This window comes from Periplaneta americana, chromosome 9 (assembly GCF_040183065.1).
Source record: "Periplaneta americana isolate PAMFEO1 chromosome 9, P.americana_PAMFEO1_priV1, whole genome shotgun sequence".
Taxonomy (NCBI): domain Eukaryota; kingdom Metazoa; phylum Arthropoda; class Insecta; order Blattodea; family Blattidae; genus Periplaneta; species Periplaneta americana.
In genome coordinates, this window is record NC_091125.1 from 150,600,281 (window position 1) to 150,624,714 (window position 24,434).

Below are 24,434 nucleotides of genomic sequence, written 5' to 3' on the forward strand. Positions count from 1 at the left end.
TCCCAACTAACACTAATAAAAATTAATTTAATTTAATTAATTTTAATCAATTAATTCTATTTTAAAATAAAATTATACTGATATTAAAATATGCTACAAAAATGATAAATTTGCTTTCGAAGGAAACAAGAGTAAGGTGGTCCGCAGAACTGTTCTGACTTAAAAAAGTGGTCCCCACTTCAAAAAAAGTTTGAGAAACGCTGCCCTAGTATATTACTAGCCAGCAATGTATGCAGTATCCTTTTGTCAATGTAAATACTTTTCTATACAAAACGAGCTTGAATAGTTGACTATGCTACTCTCACCAAGTACTACATTATAAACTGGCCTTAGCTTGTTACTGTGAAATGAACCTGAACTTGTTAATTCTATTTTCTTTTATTTTAAACTTTCTTTCATTTCTTTTAAATTTGAGTTCGAGGTACAATACCTCATTTTCGATATAATAAATTTTTATGTCTTGGAAGGGATTCTTACCTTTGTCATTAAATTATTTATTATTTTTTTAACATGTGTCACTATTGGCAAGGATATGTATTTACTATACTTCGCAGAAAATCTCCTGCATATGAGAACCTTATCCGAGATCATTACAGCATTGTAATATAGATGGCTTGTGCGAGAGAGTGACATCTTGTATGAGAGAGCAACAGCTATACTGGAGCCAGAGGGAGGGAGAAATCAGTTTCCCCACTGAGTTAAATATTTATCACATTGTAATCAATCAAACGCACTATAATTTTTATGATTAATACGTGAATGTCTGAGGAAAGTATAGAAAAAAATTCGAAATCAAAATCCTTTTTGGAAGCAAAGGGAAAGAATAGTAACTACGAAGTGATTTGTTAAAAATAGACTTCTACATCTGCAAAAGTTGGTAAGTGGCAAACTCATTTGTTTTTCACGTTAGATAGGGAATTAAAGTGCGAGAAATGTTAAAAAAATAATGGAAATCATTTTAAAAAGTTATTGCTACTCAAAATCTTTACTTCCAGAATTAAATTATTTTTTTTTTATTTTTTTTAGTAGGTTATTTTACGACGCTTTATCAACATCTTAGGTTATTTAGCATCTGAATGAAATGAAGGTGATAATGCCGGTGAAATGAGTCTGGGGTCCAGCACCTAAAGTTACCCAGCATTTGCTCATATTAGGTTGAGGGAAAACCCCGGAAAAAACCTCAACCAGATAACTTGCCCTGACCAGGAATCGAGCCCGGGCTACCTGGTTTCGCGGCCAGACGCGCTAGCCGTTACTCCACAGGTGTGGACGAATTAAATAAATGCCCAACTGCCAACGTCCCCTTTGATAATATTTATTAGGCAACACTGCACGCTGCGGGAGCTGGAAAGCCGCTGAAGGACATATGCTGGAGGTTTACCACGGAGAATAGTATAGTTGTACCAGGATTTTGGCATTAACAACTTACGTGAATATCTTTTAGTAGCAACAGCAACCACCACACCAGATATGCCAGAGCATACCTGAACTGAAACTCAGTAATAGTTGAACAGCGTTCATATTAACCAAGAAACTCTTGTAGAAACCTACAATTTTTTTTTTTTTTTCCAGAAAATATTTGACTTGTACTTCACAATACAAATAACAAACTCTTGCGCCTTTGGTTATCTTTTATGAAACAATATTTAGGTATGTTTCACTCCACTTTACCCAACACTGCAAACCCATATATTGACCACTTACGTCAAGATTAGACTTGTTTCTTCTACAGCTCCTGCTGCGACTTCTCTAACCATTTGTTTTCATTAGAAACGAGTTTATTTAAGATGTATCTTACAGTGAAACAATGCACCAGAAGCCACTTTTCCGTAACATACAAAATTCAAATGTTGGAATCTGAAATCATATCCCGTAACTAGTAAAAAAAAAAAAAAGAAAAAAAAAAGAAAAGAAAGAACGAAAGAAAGAAAAAAATACAAGAAATTAAAAATTCATTCGTGCCATGTTCCAGTACACAATAAAATAAATAAATAAAAACAATGCTTCTATAAAAAATCATAATCGATCGATTTTGATTTATTCCCATAAAACATCCTAAATGTTTGGTAACGGTATCTCTGTGGTTCCCAATCTGTGCTAGTGACTCAAAGCTGAGCAGTTATTAACATAGTCATGTTGGCAATTCTGAACCTGCCATCACCAGTGTCTTGAAAACGTTGTGTACATGCATGTGGACCTGTAAGGAAGATACAGGACCAGTAAAAACAGATTGGAAACCACTGCCATACTTCATACAGTATTTTTTTAAACCAAGATTTTTTCCAATACATGACATCACTTTAAGACGGAAGGAATTATATGTGTCTTTTTTTTTTTTTTTTAAGTTCACCTAATAATATTTTATGCACAAGAACCGTACCCATTTTCTATACCAAAAATTTTAAGAGCTGGAAAGCTATAAATATAACAAAAAAAAAAAAAAAACAAAACAGAAAACCACAGCGAACGCAAAGAGAGAATTGACTCACCATACCCAATTAGCTTCGGCTGAAAATATAACATTCATAGTTCATCTTTACTACCTAGTCTTATTTTATATACAGAGTGATTTATATAGAACTGACACATTTCTATCTTTAATTATTCCGTTAGAAATTCATTCAATGACCCAATTTTAGCACCAAATTAAGCAGAATGTTCTGGAGTTTCGATTCCTTGTCACTAGATGCGCAGATGTTTATGTTTTATTCCTATTGTTGGCAGCACTAGATGCACAGAAGTTTATGTTCTATTCCTATTGTTGGCAGCTGTTTTCGACATTTTGTGTCAACGTGAAAATGCAGTACACATTAAATAAACGACTCTTTATGTGAACTCACAGAACTCATGCCATTGGGCCATCGAAAATCCACATGTCATCCATGAAGCACCTATGCACCCGGTTAAAATCAGAGTTTGGTACGCAATATCTGCACAGAGAATAGTGGGGCCAATTTTTTTTAACCAGACTGTGAACACTGCAGAGTACCGACTGATTTTCATGGAGTTTGTTGAGCAACTGGACGATGTAGAGCTGAGTCAAGGATATTTTCAGCAAGATGGCGCTACATGCCATACATCAAATGAATCCATGGAACTAATTGCAAGTTTCTTTGACGACCGAATAATTTCCAGGAACCTGTGGCCACCGAGATCTCCGGATTTGTCAACGCCAGACTTCTTTCTATGGGGTTACTTAAAAGACAGGGTTTACGCCACACGTCCCCAGACATTGGACGATCTGAAACACAACATCACACAGGAGATTCTAGCTATTGACAACAGAGTCCTCCAACGAGTGGCCAGTAACATGGAACGACGTGTTGAGTTGTGCCTTATGCAGGATGGAGGACATTTTCAACATTTGCTATAGAGGTAAATAATCTCCCAAAATTCCTCTACATTTTAGGTACAATAAGTTGTCGCTAGCACAATTCGTTTTGAAACAATTAATGAAAGAAATGTGTCAGTTCTATGTAAATCACTCTGTATAAAAATTGTTATCCAACTTCGATACAAAAAGGAAAAAAAGTAAAATTTATCTTAATTTACACACAAAATATTACAAAGAATCAATGAAACTGAGAGCTAATAATAAATTATCAATACATTATTTTACAAGATGACAGATACTGTACATTCCCCACTTTTTTTTTATGAATGACTTCAACATGCAATGAAATACAATCATGGAAAATGAACTGCTATTTACTTTTTCTTTAATATTTTATTTTCAACTCATGAAACACAACTGAAGAATGGAGAGGCCTCTTCTGTTGCTGCACACTCAAGAATTCCCGACTTCTTTGTCCTTTCCAGAAGGTACGGACTTGGCATTCGCCCACACACAGTATTTGAAAATATCATCTAGTATTCTCGGTAGAAAGTATCCCAACATAAGAAGACTGCGTGAAATCTAAGATTTCCAGTCGAAAAGAAAGCTCAAAAGTAAGACAAACCAGTGGTCCTCCTGAAAGAAGGCCTAACCAGTAAGACCTTTTACTTGTTAGTCAATGTCTATATATTAAAAAAAAAAAATTCCTTTTGCTGAAAACATTCACTGAGATAAATACCACTGCTGGAAGCATGGACTTCTGCGGTTTTTATGCAGATACAGGGTGTTTACAACTTCATCGCCCCATATTCCACCATTAAGTCCCATTTTTCGCCCATGCTTTTATAATTGCGGGATTGAAAAGCCGGGTTAGAATGACTTATGATCCTCTTCTGTTTTACTGAGTAAAGTTCAGAAGTGGAGCGCTGGTGGCAGATGTAGGGGGTCACTGCTTTCACCTGTTGTAGTGACATGGCATTGCACAACTGTGCTTTTCATCACACACAATTCTCACGGCTGCAATTTTTACCCTACAACATGGCTGTCCATATACAATCACCTAATTTGTATCACAGTCAGAAATTCAATCCAGATCACAACAGGAAAAAACAAACTCCTGTGCAGTGTTAACTGTACAAGGACATGCTTTACTCGTTAATGTTTTTTTCATTTAATTTTTTTTTAACTTTCTAGAAACAGATATACTCCTTCAACTAAAACGTGGCAAAATAAAAAAAAACTCATATGAAAAACACGTAAAATGTAGTATTTATTAATAGTAATAATTTAAATGTTTTATATGCAGCTAATTAATCTTGAGTGTAACAGGTGTTGAGTGAACTCTGCCAGTAGCCATGCATGGGATGGGACGATAGCATGTGATGCAGTTTTCCGGCACCTCCCTAGCACATGGGCAACTGCCTGGAGCAAACGCAATTGCAGGTTCCTGTGCCCTGGACACAGATCATCTTCTGAAGCTAAACACTGCAACAAGCATTTGTATGCTCTCAACATCAGAATAAACAAAGACACATACAGTGCTCCCTCTGATTTTTTAGCAACACCAACATTTTCAAACAGTCTTGCAGAGTGATGGTCACGTGCATCAACATCGGTTAGTGTAACCACCAGTTAAAATTATTTGTTATTAATGGAGAAAAATTCGCTCTGGCACCAACGATCAAACCCGGGTCTCTCAGTTCTACCACAGTCTAGTATATACAGTTGCGAAGCTCTATACGTAGTAAATATGCAAACATTAGATAGTTGCTCACCACTAGGATCGCTAATATCGCCTCATTATAGGCAATGCAAAATAGTACCGTCACAGTCTATTGTTTCTAGCACTCTCAAAACTCAAGCTTCGTGACTGTATATAGTAGACTGTGGTTCCACGCACTGGGTGCACTAACCACTGATACACCGAAGTTCAACCCACTGCACCAGATGGAATATTGCTCCTTTGGTTTTTTTTTCCTCTTTTTTCTTCGTTAATAACAAATGGTAACCAACACAGACAATTCTGTAGGACCAAAAAACTAATCTCTAGACAGACCAGTTAAAATTACCACCTAACTTCTGGGTAGGCATTTTTATGATACATCGATCTTGGTTAGGACTTAAACAGGAGGTTAACCATTCAGCGTATTCCGAATCTCACAACAATGACGTCACGCTGCAGCGAAATAGGAACAAAACTGCTACGATCAATGGCTGTCATGGCGACTGTATAAGTTATTTTCTGTGCTACGCTAGCAAAATTTTGCGAAATTTCCTTACTGTCATCTTGTTCAGAGAAAAGAGAGCATAAACAATTTATTTCTTGAACTGGTAGTAATAACTGGTCTGTTGACATGTTCGCTCATAAGCCATTAACATATTGTTTTTACGTTGTGCTCATTACAAACAATACAGCAGAACACACCGCCGTGACACAACAGTGCACGATGTCATTCGTCTGCTAATTCCCGCCCTATACAAGAACCAATCAGATTTACTGATGGCGGCTGATGGTGACAGCCACCACCTCTGCAAGCTGATGGCACCGGTGCGACACCGGTGGAGCATCAGTCACGCCATCAGTGAAATTCGGAACACCGTGATGCCATCAGATTGCTCACCGCTGAGATTCGGAATACGCTCATTGTAATCTCTAGTTGGCAATATTCAAGCAGTTAAAGGAGATAACCAATGATTAGCAGGTCTAGTAAAACAAAATGGAGGCCAGATCACCAGCTGATTATTTCGAAACCTATTAGTATTGTACCTGAATAGAGATGATGGTGAGCGTGAAGTTTCATTAGTGGAAAAAGAATTCTTATGAGGATTTAAGTGACAGAACATTTCAGAAGGGATTTCGTTTATCAAAATCTATAGTGTCATTTTTGCTGCAACAAATCACTTGAAATAACTCGTCCTATTTTTCCCATGAATCAGCTGTTTACATTACGAGTCTACGCAACTGATATTTTCAGTATTTTAATGGGGATAACTTGAGTACCTATTTCTTTTCCTACGTCACAGGCTGAACAAAGAGAGGTAACAGATGGATCTTAGAATGTTGCATAACTTACTTCCTTGGTATAATTGGGGCCCTGAATTGTACATACATTTCTACTAATCTTCTTTATCCTTTTTACAATTCATTTTTATATTTCAATATGCCTGGTGAATTATTAAATAAGTATATAATAAATTTTCAATCTTAAGACATATCAACTTGCAAATAAACATTTGCAAGTTGATATGTCTTAAGATTGAAAATTTATTATATACTTATTCTTTATCCTTTTCCTTTATGGATATTTCATTATTTTAAATATAATGTTGTCGTTGTTCCTGCAATAATTCCTATGTGCAAAATATAAAACTTTTCAGTAGAAAGAAAAAACACGTTTATTCATTCTACGGGCAGTGGTACATAGGAGATTGTGAATTCTTACATTTTTTAAAGAAAGAAATATAATTACATATAGTAGATTTTATTATTTGCTGTATCACTATTTAAGTTATTTAATAGAGCAAAAATCTGAAAATCGATAAATATGTCACATAGGAGTTATTGCAGGAACAACGACGACATATTAAGTATTTCCTATATTTAAATCTAGTAATGAAATCTATCAGTACTTCAGACTCACATTGAGATATAATCATTTTCGCTTTCAATTTTCCATTTTGTACGATTCTAACCTAACAGTACTGAAAGACAAAGAAATGCAACTCGTAAACATAACAGCATCCAAAGGCAAACAAATGAAACACAAAAATATAGGATATGTTCATTTCGAAGTGGAATGGAGTAAGCGCAGTAGTTTTCAGACACTATCATCTTTGCAAAGGTATAGATGCTTTCCTTTAGTCATTTTGTAGAAACAGACTTTACTCTCATTAAATGAGGTGTCAGCTAACCAGAGTAAGTAACCGGTGGTTATGAATGGTGCATAGGAATTACATTTTAACCATGGTTACTTCTTAAATGTGCTTTCATAAGCCACGGTTGCTACATTTTTAACAGACGTTGATGCACATGGCTATGAAAGTGCTAAATTCAGGAACTTTCAACTAGAGAGGGAACACAAACAATATGCATATAATTAAAATAGTAATACACTAAAAAAGACAACACTTTCACCAACATTTTGAATTTCTCATTACATAATATGAACTGAAAGTAGTGAGATGCTGCAAAAAACAAAAATATATTTCAGCATCCTGGTACGAAAAAAGTAGTCTTCTGTGTACAGCAACCTCTTCTAAATCGTATTGCGAAAAGATTTTGTTTATATTCTGTCTCTACAAGGAAATTCGACTGGGAAAAGATATAATCATTTATACTAAAAAATTAATGAAAAACAACACATTATGGTGATCTGCTTAGAATTGGCTCAACTTAAATATTCTTTTTTATCATAAAAGTTGGTGCATGAGCACCGTAAGTAATAAAAATGACAGAAAGGAAAGAGACTTATAAAATTAACATATTGTAATATTGTAGTTTGGTGATGTAATGGTGTTTAGTGTGATGAAAGTGTGTTTAGAACTTGGATATAGAGGTCGTTAGAAAGTTAAAGAATTGAAACGGATGATGGGAAATTTAAAACAGTAGTTAGTTAATTAATATATCGGTAGAAGTTTATGGTAAAGAAGCAAATCTTAGAAAATGATGTAGGGAAGTTCTGAAAGATTATATTAGTGAGTGTAGTTACAACTTTTTAAATAGTTCATTATGAGTGTTGCTTGAGGATAAGGAATGGATGATCGAACTGAAGTGAACTTGATACTCATGTCAAGATTTAGCAAGATTATTAAAATGATATGTATTAGGAAGAAGAGTATCCCAGTAGTAAAACCGTGTGAATGTTGAGTGTTAAACAGGAATAGTGATTTTTTTTTTTTTTTTTGTAATTAGGAGGGAGGGGGATTTAGTATAGTGATTTTAAATAAGATAGACAGTTAAGAACGATATTTTGAAAGAGTAAAAAGGAACAATTTTTTTTGTTGAGAGAGAGAGAGGGGGGGAGAGGGAGAGAGGAGTGAGAGAGAGAGGGGGTGTGTGTGTGTGCGTGCGTGCGTGTGTGACTAATGCCTACCCACTTTGCTTTGCATGATTTGGGTTTCGCATTCTGTGGATAGATGGCAGGATTGTGACCCATTTTCAAACTGCACACCACATCGGTGGGCCATGTTATGCATGATATGTATCTGTGAAGAGTTACGTGGTATACTAGGGTGAGTGTATGTTAAGTGTTCGTGTAAGTGTAGTGTAGAGAATGGTTGAGGATGATGGTGATGAAGGTGAGGAAGGGAGAAGGGAAAACCCGGTATCAGCATGTAGCCTACTCCTGTCCAATAGCACCAAGGAGGCTGCCAGGCTTAATGTCCTCATCCAACAGATGAATCACTATCAACAGTGACATATGCCATCTCTTCATATGCACTGCAGAGAGATTTGGGATTTAACCCAGACATATTCGTGCACAATTTAGTAATTCGAAGTTGTGCACCGCCATCTCTTCTAATCCCGAGGTAGAAATTTTACAAGAAAAATTTCTGACCTACCGGGAATCGAACCTGGGCCGGCTAGTCTGGAGGGAGACATGATACTACAGAGCTAACTTGGCGTACTTATTATGTAAAGTATTTATCGGGATGTTTAGTAGTTAGACATACTTAGCAAGAATTTTAAAAGAGGTACATTGTTGACTTACCATTGAGAAGAAGGGTATTCTTTGGATTATTATCAGTGAAATAATTATCTCCAATACACTTGGCATCTCCATGTAAACTCTACAAGCTGTTTGCTCATACTTTCTTTTTTCAATACATTTTGTCATATTCAAAGTGTAGGCTCTTATAATAAAATGAATATATTACCACAGTTTAGTATATACAGTCACGAAGCTCAATACTTACTAAATATGCAAACATAGACAGTTGAAATATGCATCCATAGATAGTTGCTAGCCATCAAGATCGCTACTATCGCCTCCTCATCACAGACTCTTTCCCTAGCAGGCAATAAAATGTATTGTACTTTTGATATCCTGTTCTTTTGAAAAATTAACACCTTCCTTCCACTATTGAAATACGAAATACATAAGGTTTATATATTATTTTCATAAAGTATATATTATATTTTATAAAATCGCCTTCCTGGATCTTTCAGAAGGATAACTCTCACCTCTTTTTCTTAGAATTTATAGTGCTACAAACGTCTCCTTGTCCCATATTATTACTCAAATGATTGTATTTTAGCCATTTACAGTTATTACAACCGATAACGAACGTTTCACAGTTTACACAACTTTTCACAACAAAGCGAAATATGGCACAGTCAATGCCTTTTCGATCTAGACCAGGCCGTAATGTATGTTCGGGTGTTCTATTTCAGTGTATGCAGCTCAGTGAATTATTATATTGTAACTTTATTGCATATCATAGCTAAGTTTTATTTAGTGTAATGTGTCCATAAGTTCTCTTTACTTCTTGTTGCAGAAATAATTACAAAACTGTGTTATTTTAATGTGAAGAGAATTTTACATGTTAACATAATCTTTTCACATCAACATTTTAAGTTTAGAATGGAAGCTATTTTGAGGTTTAATAAAAAAGAATTTATATTGTGATTTTAATATAGCACATCTACCTTAATTGATAAAGACAGAAAATTTATCATCCCACTCTTATGAAATTAGTGTACGTACTATTGTTACTTCGTCTCTTAGGTAGTAGATAAATACAATAATTCAATACTCAATTGTAGTATTAAAATACAGGCAAATTGAATGTGCGGAGTATCATACATGACATTATGTTTAATTATAATGTATAATTGCGAATTTAGGAATATAAGATATAGTAAACATAACCTATAATATTTCCATATGAATGGCAGGGCACTGGAGACCACTAAAATTAGACAGAAAGGGGCAACTGGGACAGTAAACATAACCTATAATTTCAACATATCTAAATATCCGTGTGGTGCAACTGAAAATTATTGAATCGTGCATAAATGAATGTACAATAATTTCGCAATATTTAATCGAAATAAAGGCAGGTAGGTCTATTACACATACGAACAAAGTAATTTTCACACCAAAAATAATATTACACCTTAACTCACAAGGAATTATGTCTGAAGTGTCTCCTAATCATTGTTTTAAATTTTATTAATGCAATTACACTACATTTTAGAGAAATATACATTACTTTTTATGCATTCCAATTAATTTATATGGTTGAAACACTGCCCTTCGTGATCGGGTTAAGCGAGTCACATGGTCTGCCTTACGGCCTGTATTAGATCACGATGGCAGTGACACAGTCTATTATTCCTAGTACTCACAGCGCTCCAAGCGGCTAGCAACTATCACGAGAAATGCAAAAAATCACCCCAAGCTTCGCGACTGTATATACTAGACTGTGATATTACGACGTTTTGACTGTTCCATTTTTTACATGCCTCACAAATTTCAACTCTCACCAATAACATTTAATCAATAGAGGGTGCATAAAAGAAAGTATTTCGACCATTGCCAGTATCACAGAAATGAGAAATTCGGTATGAATTAAATAATAGAACTATTACAGATGAAGTACAGAATTTAGATTAAAACAGCATGTACACTGTCCTATGCGTGAACGACACACAGCTGTAGTTGTATCTCTGGTGTGTAATCCACCTAATGACAATTTTTTTAATAAATCATGTAGTGAGCTTTCAGTCTTTAAAAGATTATAGTATCTTAGATGTTGAGATAAACATAAGTGCTACAAAAATATCCTCAATTATCAATAATTTCTAGTATGAAAAACTTCGCTAACTTCATTTCAAGTGTAGTTTACATGTTTATCCTGATAATCATGTCACAAATAATAGTGTTACCAAATTCTAAAATAATAAAACAAGTGACACAGAAAGCGATACATTACATTACTTTATTGCTTGTGGCAGCACAACATCAATGTCAGAATAAATATAACAAAACATAAACAAAATAGAAGTTCTGTAACTGACCTGTTCGTTGCCATGATGGCAATTTCAAGCGACATACGTGTAGACTTTCCTGCAAACAAACAAAATTACATAACATCAAAATTAAAATTCCAAGACTACTCGCTGGTTTCACCATCCATGATCAAGATATCACGTTATGTTAACTAATGTCAAATTTTCGCCTAATTAATGTTCACAGTAACCAACACTCGCCAAACTGATGATCAACTATTGAGAAAGTATTACTACCTAGTCATCTTAAATGTAATGGATGAAAGAAAATACTGGTAATATTTTTATAATCTATTACACACTTATCAGCATCCTAAGTTCGAGAGTTCAGTTTGGACACTAACTTCAAGTCTTTTTCCACCATATAAAGCTTTTCATAATCTATTACTGAAGAAGTCAAATTTTACAACTCACATAATCAAAAGAGTTTTTAAATGTATAAAAAGTGGTATTAAACATGTTTCAACACTGTTTCATTGATATTTTTTAAGGTTAGGAGTCGCGAAAATGGTAAAATTGCTTGAATTCACGAATTTCGCCATATTATTGTATTTATTCACGAATTTTAACATTACTGTATTTATTCACGAATTTCGCCGTATTATTGTATGTATTCACGAATTGTAACATATTGCATTTAATTCTTATTGTATTTATTCACGAATTTTAATATATTATTGTATTTAATCACGAATTTTAACATATTATGGTGAATTTCTCAAATTTTGAGAAATTGAAAATTAGCTGTAATGAAAAATACAGCAAGTATCATGCTCACCAAATTAGAAAATATGATGTTGCGAGACCTTAACTGAAAATTTCTCAAACCTACTATATTAGAACTCTTTTACAGGCATTCTTGAGGATGGATGCAACAGAGAGTAATCCCAGGCCTCTGTTTGCTAAAGTGCCAACTGTAGAGACAATTTTTTGTGACATGACAGTTTATGCACTGAATGACTCGGTGAGGAAGAATCCTGGCCTCTCTGTCGCAGAAGCCTTAGAGGTCTTAAGAGAATAACACCAAGAATTTGTGGACGGAGCATTACAAGCTTTGTGGGTTACACTTTCAAATGTAGACTGTGAATACTTTTTTTTTTTTCAGTTTTCTTCTGTATTTACAAATCACAGAACCAATCTTACAATAACAAACTTAGAACTGCTACCTGCATATAATTTTGAATTAAAGAAGTGATTTGCTCTTGTCAGGTCAGTGGCCTCTTTCAATTATTTTCCTAGATCAATTGTAACCATTAAAGATAGTAAAAAACGTAACATTACTACATTAAACATTCGCACTATTCTTGTTTCGTCCAAGAATTTTCCATTATCACTCAAGAATTGCATAAATTTATTCAAGAAATTTTATCTTTATTACCGAAGAATCTGAGGATATTTTACTGAAGAAATTTGACTCTCTCTCTCTCTATTTATACTAATTTCGTACATTTCTTTACTAAACAGCAAGTAATATTGGTACTGAGGTGATGTAGCTGGAATGTCTAGAACACACATACCTAAACGAAATATCCTTTACAGAAAACAAATGGTAGGTATAATTTGTTGTAAAACATTACAACCTACATCACGAAATTGTCTGTCAAAACAAACTATGTTATGAGAACCTTCAAGATTATGACTAAAGGGATCAGAAAGTGACATGATCTGCTTCTATACAAGCTACAATTTTTCGAGTTTCTAGGTCTGACACGTACCTATCTTCTGGTGTCCGTGCTAGGTACTCTCTTTCTATGAGTCCTTCTATCCGCTTTTTGATGATAACAGGGGATGGCAGAAACCGGCTCTTCAGTTGTTCTGTTACTTCGGCTACCAGGACATTGTGCTGCAACAGAAATAATCACACATTCGAACAATAAACTCAGTAGTTTGTTATGAGTGTCCAAATGCATGAGAGTACACTCATTCAGCAGTAGCAAGTAAAAGAGATTGTCATTAGTGTAGAAACAGTTTGTTGCAAGTTATGAATCAAACCACAATTAAATTTAAAAACAAATATTTAGGAATCATTACGGACAATTAGTTTAAATGGGAGAAACTAACAGGAGAGAGATGCAGAACAGGAAAAAAAAATTAGCATACTTAAATGATATAGCAGCAAAGGCAGAGAGTACACCATTGGTTACATAGACAAGACTACACAAATTTCAATTACTAATATGGCAGTGAAATAAACAGAGTAAAATGTAATAATTACGAAATAATACTGTAAGTTTATTGTTATTGCAGTAAATATCAATTGTATGTCTTTAATCTTATACACACCATTTTTGGAATAAGGTAATTGACGTTGAATTACACCAGACTGAATTCAGTTTGTTTGGGTAAAGTCAATAATATGTATTTCCTTAGCCAGGTCAAAATAACAACACTAACTGAAATCTAAACTAACCACCATGGTTGTTAAGTTCCAGTGTGCTGGGCTTGTAAGCCAGAGGGCCCGGGTTCAAATCCCAACCTATCCTGAATTTATAGCTTGTGTTGAGCAAGTCTTTGACCCAGGCAACATAGGTTTTCTTCAGGTATTTGGGTTCCCTGTGACACAGATCCATGTGCGAGAACTCCAGGTCATTTAAAATTCTACAGTGGAATACTGAAGGGCAGTCTCAAGCCAAAAACATGTGTAGCAATCGTGTAACAAAATGAGATACATGATAAGATACTCACAGGCATTCGTTTACGTGCTTTCATTATCCTGACAATAGCAGCCTCAATTTCATGTTTTCTGTCTTCATCTACCTTGTTTCTTGTTTCTCTGCGTTCAGGTTCTGATTCACCCTTGGCAGCAACTGTTTGAATTTTTACTCTGGAAAGTATAAAAAGAGTTAACGAATTATTCCAAGTCAAGATACAATATACAGTATTAAGAACAGGAGAAGTTCTTTATATTAAATTTTATCACCAATGTCTACTAAGAATGCTTACGGACATTAAGACTGAAGCTAGCAAAGAACAGTCTGCTATAAATAGAGAGGATAAATTAAATTAAAAGGTCCGTAAGACCAAAGAAAAGACGAAGAAGAATAATAAGGTGGTGATGAGTATCATGATGAGAGAGAAAAAGAAAGAGAACGTAAGAAAAAGAAAACGAGGTAGAGGGTAAAGACAAAATAGAAAAATAAGAAAAGGGAAGAGAAAAGGCAAAGGGAAATGGAAACAAAAAAAGACACAGGAAACCGGAAGGAAAGAAAGAAAAAGAGAGAAATAGAGAGAGAGAGAGAGAGAAAGAAAGAAAAGCATACAGAAGAAGACACCGACAAAAAAAGAAAGTGGAAGTGAAAGCGAGAGAAAGAGAAAGAAAAGAAATAGACTATGACAATAACGAAGATGATAGGAATGAAATGGAAAAGACAGCAACAGAAGGAAAAAGTGAGGGAAGAGAAGTAAAATGAAAGAAAATGAAACGACAAACAGAAATGAAGGAAAAGAAAATGAGAAAGAGGGGGAAAGAAAAAGGAGACAAACAGAAAGAACAGGAGGAGGAGGATGAAGACTACGAAAATGGGGATGACTTACCTGTGGAGTTTTGACGTAAAGGAGTCATTCACGTAAAACATATGATTTGGTTCAATGTCTTTAGTTTTAGGATTTTTAATAAGGATCCTCTGTGTAGCTTTTCCCATAGCTAAGGACTGCAAGGCACGGATCAAATCTCTTTCTGGTATATCTGTTTCACTTTGGATTTCCTGGAACATACAGAAAGCAAATAAATTTAAGCTAATAAAGAAAAGGATACAGTACAGGAAACACATAGACACATCCTCATATCACGCTTCTAAGTTCTTGTTATTCTTATCTTAACACTATTACGGTTTTATTTTTTTTTTTTTTTTGCAGGATCCTTAACATGCCAATATTCACCCCAATTCTACAAACATGGTTCACAGATGTCGCTATTGCCAAGAAGCATACAACACTTAGTTCGCTAGAGACTATCCTCAGTGCACCAAAGGCTGTGGGTCTAAGTTACACTCGTAATGATTGGAGAAATATTGGGATGTCACAAAGAAACCAGAATAGTAACTTCAAAATTAAAATTTTTAGTGTCCACTAAATTATATTTCATTTTTTAATTTCAGAAGTATTTAATTTATTAAAAATGCTACTGTTTCATTAACTACAGCATATAGAATGTGCATAGATGTGTACCAAACCTATATGCATATAGAATTATTCAAATTCAGAAACAACTAAGTAAACTAAAAGAACTCCAAAAGGAAATATCATTTCAATGGATACCTAGTCATTGTGGTATACCTGGAAACGAGAAAATCGATAATATTGTAAAACAGGCAACATATTTGCAACCAACACCTCTTCAAGTGATATCTCTATCCAGTGCTTTTGCTTCAGTAAAGTCTCATTTTACAAACCTATGGATCAACAATTGGCTCTCTTCTGACAAAGGAAAAATTTTACAGTCTGTACAAAAGAAACCAAATGACCTGGAAATGTACAAAAACTTGCCCAGACATGTTCAAACATTTTTAACAAGAGCCAGAACAGGTCACATTGTCACTCAATTGTACCTACACAGATTTCACATTTCTGATAATCCTACTTGTCTGTGGTGTAATAATCATGATGAAGATCTGGAACACATTCATCTATACTGTCCATCCATAAACCACAAAAGAAGTAAATTAAAATCAGTACCATTTGCAGAAGACACAGCCCTGCAGTATATATTGACTACACCCCAACTCTGGCTACTAGCAACAGGCATTTATAATGAACACCGATCAAAATACCCCTCATTTCTCGTGAAAAACAACAACTGAATAGACTACAGTGGACTATAGTGGACTTTATGTTGTCAGCAAACAGCTGGATACATTAAGAAGATTGATTGATTGATTGATTGATTGATTGATTGATTGATTGATTGATTAAATATGATGCAATTTTTATCCTTCCAAGTGCCGCCAGGCATTGAACTTTGCTCATCATATAAATAAGAGTGTGGGGATTCATTTTTCACAAAAAAAAAAAAAATCGATTTTTTATTGAAAATTACTAAAATTTCACCCATCTTCCCTCTTAAGTTAATGCTTGTAAAATTGAGTATGAAGTTTATGTTAATTTTGTGAAACTATTATTTTTAACAGTTTTCCAAATGGGGTATTTTTCTTTAGGAAATCAGATATCTGGAAACCTGAAGAAGAAGATGCAGACCTAAAGTTTCCTGGAGTCAAGGCATTTATAATGCCATGAAGGAAAGACAGCTGCAGATTGGATGGATAGAAGGCTATGGCCACTAGGAATTGGAAGATGTCATTGACATTAGATAACCAATTATATATAAAATACTGGAAAGAGAAAACTGTGGATGTTTTATTAAAAAGCATTAGTAATTCTGGTTGCCAGAGAAGTGCAGTGGTAACTACACAGGTGAGAATGACGCAAGAGAAATTTAAGATTCATAATTAACATTAAAAGCACAAAATGATAACTCCTAGACCACCAAGGAACCACGAGGGGAGAAGGGAGGAACACATACCTCATAGTTGAGCTTCTCCCTGTTGTTAAAGAGCATCAGGACGCACATCTGATACGTGGACACTTGAATAATGTGTTTACGAGGTCCATTATTTCGCTGAGACGATACTGACACCAAGCTTGTTGAAGAACTTGCCCCATCTTTGCCTTCGCCTTCCTCTTTCCGTGGACCATAGAAGATGGCATTCAAGTCTGAGGAACCTAACTGTGGCTGCAGAGTTAACTGTCGACCACTGTGTTTTCCAAGGTAGAATCTGTCAAAGCAAAACAACATTTAAATTTTGCTCACATAATATTCTGCATTATATCACACAACTAACAGCTACTTCTTGATTAAATGTAATTCAATATCAGATGTTCTGGAATGAAATAGTAAGTCAAAACCCTCTCTATTTAGATATGATAATAAAGAACCGATTTTATGGTCACATTTTTTAAGCAGCACATGATGGTAAAAGTACAGTAGAACTAGTTTTTAACGAATCTCTGAGGGAGTACTTTTTTTTTTCTTAAATAAGAGTTTTCCTTAAAAGGGGGTTTATATATAAAATGGGAATGAAAGGCTAAAATAACTAGTACTAACATGTGTGTTATATACCAAACATTATAATAATTTAACACTTTGCATCCAGCAGTTGTACAAGTACAGATATGGAATTAAAATTTGGAGCAAGTCTTGATGGGAGTCCACCTGTATGTAGGTAACAATTTCTCACAACTGTCACAAGTAGCATATATTGTATACAGGGTGTCGTACGCCAGTCTCCTTTTGTTATTCCTCTCCGATGTGTAGTCGAGGTGGGGAGGGGAAACGGGAGTGACGTGACAAGATGGCTGTCACTTGTGGGTGGGGTGATGATACGAAACTATGGTGAAGTTTAAGGAAAGACTGTTTTAAAGTAACATTTGTTTATTACAGAAATAACGAGAAAAGTATAACTGTGTTTCCCTCCTAGTTCTGTGGTAGAGGTAACGAGAGGCATGATAGCAACTGATGAAATTCGTCCTGAGGCTTCGATGCGGGGAGAGTTATGACGTGTGACAGTAAAGTAAGATTTGAGTGAGAGTGAGGAAGGGGTAACAGGAGTGCCTGGGGAAAATCGGCTTGCTCTTATGTGTGTTGTGAGAGAACGGATAGCGAGAGAGATGTAATTGAGTAGAAGGTTAGTTCTCTAGTTCGAAGGATCAACACAGCATGCTGTGCGACTTACCGACGTCGAGAACAAGCTCCTGGCATCGGAGGATCAACACAGTGTACTGTGCAACTTACAGACTTCAGGAGCAGGGAAGGGTGACCTCTATTATCGACGGATAAAAAACAGAGCAAACTCGCGACTTAGCGACTAGAGGGGGTGTTGAGGAGAGGATTGTGGTTTATTAAACAAGTTGAGGCATGAACTGCTAAGGGCGGGAAAATAAGAAAGCAGAGGTCTGTAGTAAGATAAGAGGATAGGGATAACTATAGGGTGCGAAAAAGGTGAGAGAGATTCAGCGATGTAGGAAGAGCACTGGAGACAGGGGCGCAGATGGGCTCCCTGTTCCCAAGTGGCCGGTTGGAAGACTGCTGCTAGTGACGGAGGACACGTAGAGCTACCCTTTTGCCAGCCAGCTAACCAGACTCTGGACTCGTGGCCTCGCTGTATAAATACAGAACGCAGTTGACGTCATCCATGCCTGGGTGATTTCCACTGCCAATGTGGTGCACATAGGACACGTCGCCATGCAATACTTGCTTTCTCCCTCACAAGAGAGAAAAGCGAGTCAACCTATTTTCAGAGAGAGAGACGGAAAACAGCGACTGGTGTCAGCGTGGGTAGGTTTGAATAGTTTTAAATAGGACGCATGGGCATCAAAATATGATATACACAACAAGGAGCTCTTGTTTACTGCACATGAGCAGTGTGTTGTAAGCAAAACTTATACAATAAGGGAGCTTCAAATTTTATTTCCATATCTGTACAACCTCATTATTAAGAACAAAATTATGTGCTTTTTTATCAATTATATTCGTATTTTTAAACTTTATGTAACGTTAGACTTAATTTAAATAATTAAAAAATTTTTTTATATTGTAATTTTTTTTCTTAAAAGGAGCAAAATCATTTCAACTGCAGTACATTGAAATCCTCTTCAAATATGCACCTCTGTGCCTCAAGAGAACAAACTGAGTTATTAGGAAGTTGCAATCCTATGTGTTTGTTTATAGTTCAAACTTACCTCCTGAACGCTTCGAATGCATTACGAGGAGCAGTTGGAATACTGCATTTTGGTGTAGCGCTTTGTGTCGGCCAGAAACCAGTTGTAAGGACTCTTACACTCAAGTCCACACCATGCAGGTTCGTCTGCAAATATTAAAATCTTCATTTAAATTCAGAACCAAACTTATTATAAATTTATCATTAGGTGCTTAATTTATTATAACTGTTCAACAAAATCTGCCAGCTTTCGAAAATCACTTGTACACTACTAAAAATATCTGCACCAAAAATTTTTTTTAAAATTAAAACCAACTGTATATTTTAGATACTTAAGATACAACATGTTATGTGGATATGGATAGATAGAAAAACCCATTTCTTAAAAATACGTAAAAATAATAAAAGAACAATTAATATAAATATTAAGAAAAATGGTATTAGCATTTTACACGATTAGGTAGCAAGGGTAAAATTAATACATAAAGATATCTAAAAGAAAACCTAACAGCAATAAAAGTACTATAGAAAGTACTTTAAAATTTATTCAGAATTTTTTCGTACACATTCCCCAATATTATTAACTGAAAAAAAAATATATATATTGTGGTGAATAAAATAATAATAATAATAATAATAATAATAATAATAATAATAACGCGTATGTATGGTCAATAATAATTGAATCACAATATTGAAAAACCCACATGCCCATTGAGTTATATATGTCTTCGTACTCTAAACATGTAGACTCAAGATATTATGAAGAGAAACCCACATATTCCCATCAACATTCATTTTAGCTAAAGTGTTAAGACAAAAATAATTTGAGCACAAATCTAGGACCTGAGATGTTTTTTTGTATCTCCTGAAAAGTTTAGTTTTCTACACATGTAGGATTTCTCAATATTCCGGTTCAGTTTTGATGAAATTAATTTTAAGTATTCCTTAAAGTTTTAAAACTCATTCGATTGAATACAGAGTTATATTTTTAAGAACATCAGATTATCTTCAAAGCCTTTCAATTATCTTAGCATGCAGGCTTTCACGGCCGGTGTCTAGTTGAAACAGAGCTTCCGGGCTAAGATGCCGTGGTCTACTGGTACTGACATTACCAGACGTTTCGTCTACTTCTACGGCAGACATCTTCAGTGGTTAGGTATCCTCGGTCGAAGTCTTCTGCTCGGGATACCTGTTGCTACAGGTATCCCGAGCAGAAGACTTCGACCGAGGATACCTAACCACTGAAGATGTCTGCCGTAGAAGTAGACGAAACGTCTGGTAACGTCAGCACCAGCAGACCACGACAGGTATCCCGAGCAGAAGACTTCGACCGAGGATACCTAACCACTGAAGATGTCTGCCGTAGAAGTAGACGAAACGTCTGGTAACATCAGCACCAGCAGACCACGACAGGTATCCCGAGCAGAAGACTTCGAACGAGGATACCTAACCACTGAAGATGTCTGCCGTAGAAGTAGACGAAACGTCTGGTAACGTCAGCACCAGTAGACCACGACAGGTATCCCGAGCAGAAGACTTCGACGGAGGATACCTAACCACTGAAGATGTCTGCCGTAGAAGTAGACAAAACGTCTGGTAACATCAGCACCAGTAGACCACGACAGGTATCCCGAGCAAAAGACTTATACCGAGGATACCTAACCACTGAAGATGTCTGCCGTAGAAGTAGACGAAACGTCTGGTAACGTCAGCACCAGTAGACCACGACAGGTATCCCGAGCAGAAGACTTCGACGGAGGATACCTAACCACTGAAGATGTCTGCCGTAGAAGTAGACGAAACGTCTGGTAACGTCAGCACCAGTAGACCACGACAGGTATCCCGAGCAGAAGACTTCGACGGAGGATACCTAACCACTGAAGATGTCTGCCGTAGAAGTAGACGAAACGTCTGGTAATGTCAGCACCAGTAGACCACGACAGGTATCCCGAGCAGAAGACTTCGACCGAGGATACCTAACCACTAAAGATGTCTGCCGTAGAAGTAGACGAAACGTCTGGTAACATCAGCACCAGTAGACCACGGCATCTTAGCCCGGAAGCTCTGTTTCAACCTTTCAATTTTTTTTTAACTTCATATTAATTTATCTAACACACATTAATACCTAGAGTCCACACCTGTGGAGTAACGGTCAGCGCGCCTGGCCGTGAAACCAGGTGGCCCTGGTGCGAATCCCGGTCGGGACAAGTTACCTGGTTGAGATTTTTTTCCCCGGGGTTTTTCCTCAACTCAATAAGAGTAAATGCTGGTTAACTTTCGGTGCTGGACCCCGGACTCATTTCATTCAGACGCTAAATAACCTAGATGTTGATACAGCGTCGTAAAATAACCCAATAAAATAAAAAAAATTAATACCTAGAACACTGTATTAGATTTTTGTCTTTTAAAAAGCTATATTTGATTGCAAATTAAAATAACTGTATATATAAAAATGATTGTTATGTCCTTATTTTCGCACTCTTATTTCTTTAGCTCCTTTAACCATTATTTGTAACGGGAAACACCAAGGTCAAATTCTGGATTATCAAGTAAGCAGTTACAATGCATACTATTGGAAAAAAGTATAATAACTACCAAAAACTACAAACTGCAGTGAAATTACAACGTGATATAATTGAGAAATTCAATATACATCTTCAGCATAAAATGAAAACTCAAAAAATCTTACCCCTGATGTTAAAACGTGATCCTTGAATTCTTCCATTATTGTATTTGATACTGTCATGTCTTTGAACATGCCTTCCAATTTTGAAGTAAACTGGCATCCACACTCAGTCTGCAAAACAAAAATGCATAGTGAAAATTAATCATGATGTAACATAGTTCACGAATAAAGGAGTCAGAATGAAGTATACATAAAATAAAACTGGGTAATATGTACATGAACTTCCTGCAATCACAGGAATTATTCCTGTGTTCGTACATGGCCTGGAAATTAGGTTAAGTTTAGGTTTAAGACCTTTCCTGGCACTACATATTCATAGTCATCCTATCATAATATTGTGACAGCCACGTAAGATTCGATCTCACGACCAGCAGACGGAAGTGCAAGGTCGGCCGTGACGGGCAGGTTGCGCACGCATCTGCTTCCTGGGGCATGTGTTGTGGCGGAGAGAGGAGAGAGGGAGCGACCGCGGCAGAGACGGGAGATATCGAGATTATTCGAGATCGTGAACTCTCCAGAAACTATGGTTTGGTTATAAAAGAGAAGACGCAAATGAACGTCAGTCAGTCAGTCAGTCAGTAAGTCAGTGTTGCTACAGTCAGTGGACAGCAAGCCAGCCAGCCTTGTGTAGCAGTGAAGCCAGCTTTGAGACCGAAGTTCGACTTGAATTGTGTACGTATCTGTGGAGCCGGAAGTTCTGAGTTTGAGTGCAGTGGACCGCAGTTGGGGGACCTGAGTTCGAAGTTCAGCAGATTGTCTCTGAAGGTCTGTGGTTAGAGATACTGTGAACTCGAGTGACTGAGCTAGAAGAACTAGCCAAGGCAAACGAACTGTGAACTGACAGTTCTGATTTGTAAATAGTGCTTTGTGAACATTAGTTAAGATTAACAGTTCATTGTTGTTCTCAATAATCCAAGTAAATTGTCATTGTCGTCTGTGGAGTGCAATAACGAATACTGTGTTACTGTGTGGAGTGGAAATCCCATTGTTGACGGGAGTAGAATTAAATTGTAGAGAGTGATAATTATTGTTGCTTTGAATAAAAGTTACATTGTTGAGTTGGAATAAATTTACAATATTATCGAGATAGCATAACTCCGCCTTCCAGGCACCCCACCTCAGAAGTGGGTTACCTAATAAGCCATTACCAGAACAGATCAGAAATTAATGTCGAAAGACAACCTGCTGGGGGGGGGGGGGGGGTTTCCTGCAATGCAATCACATAAAAACATGTCTACAAGAATGTCTTAGTCATTCCATTATATTAATGTTAATTCACACCGCAAATTGATTTAATTTACATTACAAGTCAATGAAAACAATCGAGTGAGCTATAATGTTAATAAATCGTTTTTTTTTTCTCTTTTTAATGGTAATTGTAAACTATATTGATAATATTTTCTCACATGTCCCCCATCTTTTGAAGTTACCGATTTTCACATTTGAAGACAATGGTTTTCACATTTAAGGTACTGCTTTCCATACTTTCAAGTTACCGACAAATTTCAATCTCTACTTAACACTCTCCACTTCAATAAAAAAAAAATGTCCTACAAGTATGTCAGTTGAATTCTGTGACGCACTGTACAGTAAATTAAAAAAAAAAATAAGTAAGCTTAACGAAAAACCTTACAGAGTTACTTACTAACATTAGATATGATACAACTCATCACTTTTATTAACTTATATTGCTAACAATTCTATATATATCTTCACATTGTTAATGCTACAGAGTCCTACTTTAGATTTCTGCAATGGACATACATTAATTACCACAGAAAGCATACTCGTTATATGCATCTGTCTGCAAAATTCTCTCATTTCTAAATATATTCATAAATTTGTACATATAAAATAGTAACAAAAGCTTTTTACTTTAAGGGTCATTAATGTATGTTTGTGCGACTACAAAAAGCAAGAGCAAATTCAGTACCTATGCATGACGAAAAGCTGCATAAATTTAGACATTTGTTTGTCCTGGAATGGTGTTCTCTGAATATGTATGTAAAGATGCAATATTCTAATAATTTATCGCTTCTAGGCACTTTATAGTAAGAAACAAGTCTTCAGGCAAAACTGCAACATGATTATAAAGAAATTTGAAATAAATTTAATCAATTTAATGAGAAAACTCACGCTAACTGCATAGTTAGTAACTTTCTTAAAATGTTTGCAGGAATATTATTCTGTAGATAAATATCAAAGAAAGCAATCCTCATGATAACAAAGTCGATATTTCATGAAAACCTGACAAAAATCTACTCAAAATCGAATAATATACTTTAAGTTTACTAGCAGTATGCACGAGAAAGCATTCTTCCAATACTACAGTGAAATGTTGAAAGAAAAATATCTACCAGCTCAGAATTTTTAAATATTCAAAGAATTACTGTAATATTATACAGGCAACCTGAATTGTTGTTACTGTTGATTAGAGCTGATGAGAATAAAGCTACAAAAACTTCTTGAGCATTTCATGTTATAGTTGTGTTTGTGTATTAAATTATTTTAAAATGTTGTATACCCTTCAAGAGAGAACATAAATCATCCTTATTGATTAAATGTAGGAAATTACATAAAATAAGCTGTGTTTTCATCCTACAATCAACTGATAATAACAAAAATACAGGTTGCCAGGAGACAATAGAAAACAAAAGATGCAAAAACAAATAAATGAGGTGTATA

General features: G+C 35.6%; 1 protein-coding gene across 1 annotated transcript in view; it reads right to left on the minus strand.

Annotated features, from left to right (window-relative positions):
- Nucleotides 1-3,518: 3,518 nt before the first annotated feature.
- The window catches only part of Cul3 (cullin 3), a 93,427-nt gene continuing 72,511 nt past the window's right edge, over nucleotides 3,519-24,434 (minus strand). Inside the window, exons 9-16 of the mRNA XM_069836116.1 lie at nucleotides 21,753-21,860; nucleotides 19,083-19,207; nucleotides 16,867-17,119; nucleotides 14,883-15,052; nucleotides 14,034-14,172; nucleotides 13,064-13,191; nucleotides 11,358-11,406; nucleotides 3,519-4,819 (exon numbers count right to left, since the gene is read on the minus strand). Of these exons, the coding sequence (XP_069692217.1) occupies nucleotides 11,382-11,406; nucleotides 13,064-13,191; nucleotides 14,034-14,172; nucleotides 14,883-15,052; nucleotides 16,867-17,119; nucleotides 19,083-19,207; nucleotides 21,753-21,860 (948 nt within the window). The 3' untranslated portion in view covers nucleotides 3,519-4,819; nucleotides 11,358-11,381. The remainder of the gene's footprint in view (nucleotides 4,820-11,357; nucleotides 11,407-13,063; nucleotides 13,192-14,033; nucleotides 14,173-14,882; nucleotides 15,053-16,866; nucleotides 17,120-19,082; nucleotides 19,208-21,752; nucleotides 21,861-24,434) is intronic.